Genomic DNA, 5,202 nt, shown 5'->3' with positions numbered 1-5,202 from the left:
GCCCCACTTGGCCCCCCCCACCCGGGCAGCTCTGAATGTGAGCCACGATCGGCCAGACCTGCGGACGGGGAGGTAAACAAACCGACCCAGCCCACCAGGGGCTTTCCATACACAAGCAGCGACCACAGTTTGAGAAACACTGGTCTAGGGGTAGCAACCTTCCAGAGAGGTTGTGAACAGCTGTCACAGGGTCACAACTATCCTGTCCTTCTCAGAATTCTAAATGGGAGGGAGAGTCCCATATAGAAAATGTTGAGAACCACTGGCCTAAAGATATGTTATTGAATTAGCTAAACCTTCCTTTATACTGTTTCAAACTACAAAGTGTTTAAAGCACAGGCAAATATTTGACATGCCCCCCTGCACCTCAACTGGTAATCCATTATTTTAACATTTTTTAAATATTCCAATAAAATATTTTTCACAAATTGTAATTAAAATCTTGAACATGGGCTGCGATTTTGTCAGCTCTCACAACTCAGTCGAGGTTGTTCTTGGTCAATATTTGGGATATGAAACCTAAAACACGTCCCCTCCTTGATGTTACAGGGGATTAGACTCAGACTTTAAGGTCAGAAGGGACCATTATAATCTTCTAGTCTGACCTCCTGCACAACTCCTCCTACATACCCCTGACCTATGTCTGAGCTATTGAAGTCCTCAACTTGTGGTTTAAAGACTTCAAGGTGCAGAGAATCCTCCCGCAAGTGACCCGTGCCCCATGCTGAAGAGGAAGGCAAAAAAAACCCCGGGGCCTCTGCCAATCTGCCCTGGAGGAAAATTCCTTTCTGACCCCAAATATGGCAATCACCTAAACCCTGAGCATGTGGACAAGACTCACCAGCCAGATACCCAGGAAAGAATTCTCTGTAGTAACTCAGATCCCACCCTATCTAGTGTCCCATCACAGGCCATCGGGCATATTTACCGCTAATAGTCAAAGCAGCATTCTTCCTCTTGAATTAGTACAGAACGAGTGCCCCAGTGATTGCTATAGGACACTGTGCTATTGGAAGTGGCATCTTTCTGGAAAGAACTGAATCAGGGATCACTTGTGATGATTACTAAATCCATCACACTTTTCAGAAGAAAGGAGGTGTTACCACAGGGGTATTGACCAAGTTCTAAAATGAGAGATTTTCTTCTTCCTACCTAAATTCCCCCTGTACTTTCAACTGGACACAGTAGTCTCATTTTCCTAAACTGGGAGTAGTGGTGAGGAAGCTGCTTTTCAAAGGGGGAGGGGAATTATTCCAATGTTTCAGAACAGAACATACAATTTTTATGTCAAGCACCATTATTAAAACCTTGACAGGCCCAAACATATGCATATCAAATAATACTAATAACCCTTTCATTAAAACACTAATTTATCAACTTCATAAACTATAATGATCACAATGTTTCTTCCACATCTAGCTTTTTTAAGAAGGAGAATGAAGAATGTTATCTGAGCACCAATGCCACAAGGGAATACTTAAAGGATATGAAGACATTGCCTTGCCCAGGGGCTGATTCCATATAAAATGGCTAATGCTGGCTCCACCCTTTTCCCCTCTCCAGGCCAACACTTCAAATTGTTCAAAGCCTCCGCTATTAAAGTACAGGAGCAAATGAGGTCTCATCATATAAGTTCCAATCCTCTTTCATTTCCCCATTCCATGCCTACTGATCACCTTTGGCCAATACCTGCATCCCTTTTGCAATATAGGGAAGAGGTGATGAGCTGACTCAAAGGACATTTGGCTTTCCAAAACATAGGTGCCCCTGCAATAGTGCATAATACATTGCTGCTGAATGAGAACATTGTGTGGCCTATTTTTGCCTATTTGTTTTTGACAACATTTGCATCATTTGCATTGGAAATTAAACACAAAAAGTTAAAAATAACAGCATGCCAAAATTAGTGCTGATGGCATCAGCTTGCAGATGCTAGATGACTGGCTAGATGACTGGCAAGCTATCCAGATCATTATTAGTTACAGGATAAGTAGATTCCTCTCTACTTAACAGCTAAAACTTTCCCTGTGGACTCTCAGAGTTATTGATTCAAGTTCAGGTACTGATTCCAAGTCTGGAAAATTATGGTAATAGAAAACCTAATTTTTATTATTTCAAAATAAAAAAAAACCAGAAGTAAGAAAAATTCAATGACCTGCTTTTCAAAGATCGCCTGATAATTTCTTGAGACACTAAAGCTATGGAAAATGCCAGAATAGTTAAAAAAGCAGCAAATTGGGCACAAAATTTATGATTTTGAAAAAAAAAATGCAATAAATGATTAATCTGTTTTGTTGGCCAAGGGGGAACTTAAGAGATATCATAAAAATAAATGATGAATGTCACCGGACATAGCACTGCTAGGCTGCTTTTCTGCTCTGGCTGGCCCCTGCTGAATGCAGCAATAAAAGCTCGAGAAGATTCCCTTACATTATTGAGGGGACTGTTTCATGCCCTAAAACACTGAAACTGCCTTTAGTTGTAAGTGTGGCAGCTTTGTCATTCGTGTGCAGTACCTCTGTCTCTGAGACTTACTTTGTAAGGTTGAGCTGATCAGTTTAAAAATACCATAAATTGTAACTTGAGAAAACAAAGGTCACCCCATCAGATCAGCTCCCACCAAAGCAACAAGTCCTTTTCTTATTAAAAAAAGATAATACACCTCTACCGCGATATAACAAGACACGATATAATACGACTTAGGATATAACACGGTAAAGCAGTGCTTTGGGAGGGCGGGACTGGGCACTCCGGCGGATCAAAGCAAATTCAATATGACACGGTTTCACCTATAATGCGGTAAGACTTTTTAGCTCCCGAGGACAGAGTTATATTGGGGTAGAGGTGTACTATTAAATTGGGCAGTTATACTAAAGGACTTGATGCTTTTTCAGACTGAAAACAGCCTTTATTACAAGTATTTTAACAGACTTTTGTGTTTCGATCTGTGAAAGTCCATTATACAGTGATATGGTTAAAACACTGCATTAACTTATTAGTGAAAACTAAACATTTTTCTTTTCTTTACCATTTGCTAAAGCAGTAAGAAAATGGCCATGAATACAACTGAAGACTTAGCCAACTTAACTTCATTGCAAAGCCATGCAGATGCTTTCACAAACTGTACCGATGTAGATGTCCTTCTGAAGAATGTCTATCTCCCTCTTATGTACAGCATAATCTTTTTGGTGGGCTTCCCAGGGAATATTATTGCAATTTCTGTATACAGTTTCAAGATGAGGCCCTGGAAGAGCAGCACCATCATTATGTTGAACTTGGCCTTCACAGACCTACTGTACTTAACAAGCCTTCCTTTCCTGATACATTACTATGCCAACGGAGAGCACTGGGTCTTTGGAGACTTCATGTGTAAATTTATCCGTTTTGGCTTCCACTTCAACTTGTACAGCAGCATCCTCTTCCTCACTTGCTTCAGCATCTTTCGCTACTTCGTGATTGTCCATCCGATGAAGTTCTTCTCTATTCAGAAAAGGAGATGGGCAGTGGTGGCTTGTGCTGCAGTTTGGGTGATTTCCCTGGGGGCTGTCAGTCCTGTCAACTTTTTAATCACCTCAAGAGAGGACCAAAACAAATCCATTTGCCTGGACCTCACTAGTTCTGAAAACTTGGACACTATTAGGTGGTATAACTGGCTTCTGTCTGGGTTAGCCTTCTACCTGCCATTAGTGGTTGTGACTCTGTGTTACACTGTCATTATTTACACTTTGGCTAGAGGGCCTCATACTCATGCTAGTTACAAGCAGAAGGCTCGCAGACTTGCCATTCTGCTCTTGGTGGTCTTTTATGTGTGCTTCCTACCCTTTCATGTCTTTAGGGGTGTTCGGATAGAATTACGACTTCAACCAGTTAGCTGCCACATTGAAAACCAAATCCATGCTGCTTACATTGCCTCCAGACCATTAGCTGCACTAAACACGTGTGGTAACCTATTACTTTATGTTGTGATGGGAGACAACTTCCAGCAGGCCATCCTTTCTCTTTCAAGATGCAAGTTAAACAACTATGTGCAGCACACCGGGAGCAACAGTGATGTGAATAAGTAAGTCATCCTTTTGAAAAAGACGCATAGAAGCATTTGATCTCACTTGTCCTGTAACCTCTTTTATGTTCAATTTTATTTGTTTCCTAATAAAATTGCAAGTGGCCTCACTGCCTCTCCAAAATAGCACCCCAAAACTGCAGAGTTTTAGGATTAGGCTATATGTATGTCATGGTTAATAGGTGACTTGTATTACTTTTAAATTAATTTTTTTATTTGTTTATTTTATTTTTTGGGAAAAACTTATGGAGTTGGTCAGAAATTACCTGAATAGCCCATCTTTGAGAGTTCAGTTAGCACTCCATTCAATATGGATTTGCCAGTAGCATATTTTTAAACACAATGGGGGCCTCAACATTGACCTTACAACACAAATACAACTTCCATGTTATCATTGATAAGGTATCTTATTTAGTAGTCTGTGCCAAATGCCGCAGATGATGACGGTTGAAAAGTTGAGTTACAAACATAATATATTATTTTGTTAGTCATTTAATAAAACATTACAAAACCTAACAGGTCCTGAGCAGAGCCATTTCTTGATTAAGTAGGTAATATAACTACATGAAAACATTTTAATATGCATCGCAGATATTGAACTCTATAGTTTTGAAAGTATTTTAAACTTTAAAGCATCAAACACTGAAAACATTTTTACAAACAGTACTGCAAACCACTTAACATGTTTATTAGTTTAGATTGCCCATTCTTATTATTGCGAATTTTTTTATTGAAGTGTGGAGTTTGCTTATTAGCCACTAGGTGGCAATCATGTATGTGTATGCCAGTGAGCCAGATACCTGGTTTCAGGAATGCATCTTTGATTCAAACTCAGAGAGGATTCCATGCCAATGTAGTATGATTACTGTGGGGGAGCTAACCATCACATGTTTCTTATGGTGCTAAAATACAATGAATTCTAATTAATAAGAGATGAGTTGTGCTGCATAGTATCTTTACAACACTTTGCATATGTGACCTTGGTCAATGTATCTTTTTGAAAAGTTTTGTTCATTTCAAAAAGAGCCTGCAGAAACCTTATTGCCTACAGATGTTTGTTTAATTTTCTGGTCTGAAAAAGTAAGAAAGACAACATAGCAGATGCTCCTTCAAAACAGGGATTGTACCCACTGGTATGTCTG

The 5,202-nt window shown here is 39.8% G+C and overlaps 1 protein-coding gene across 1 annotated transcript; it reads left to right on the top strand.

Annotated features, from left to right (window-relative positions):
- The first annotated feature begins 3,050 nt into the window (after nucleotides 1–3,050).
- Nucleotides 3,051–4,156, top strand: LOC120395940 (2-oxoglutarate receptor 1-like). The gene has a single exon (XM_039520775.1). It carries the CDS (start codon nucleotides 3,051–3,053, stop codon nucleotides 4,062–4,064), a length of 1,014 nt encoding a protein of 337 aa, XP_039376709.1. The 3' UTR covers nucleotides 4,065–4,156.
- The last annotated feature ends 1,046 nt before the right edge of the window (nucleotides 4,157–5,202 follow it).

This window comes from Mauremys reevesii, linkage group 1, assembly GCF_016161935.1.
Source record: "Mauremys reevesii isolate NIE-2019 linkage group 1, ASM1616193v1, whole genome shotgun sequence".
NCBI lineage: Eukaryota > Metazoa > Chordata > Testudines > Geoemydidae > Mauremys > Mauremys reevesii.
Note: the sequence above shows the minus strand (reverse complement) of the source record. Positions and strands in the feature narration are given on the sequence as shown.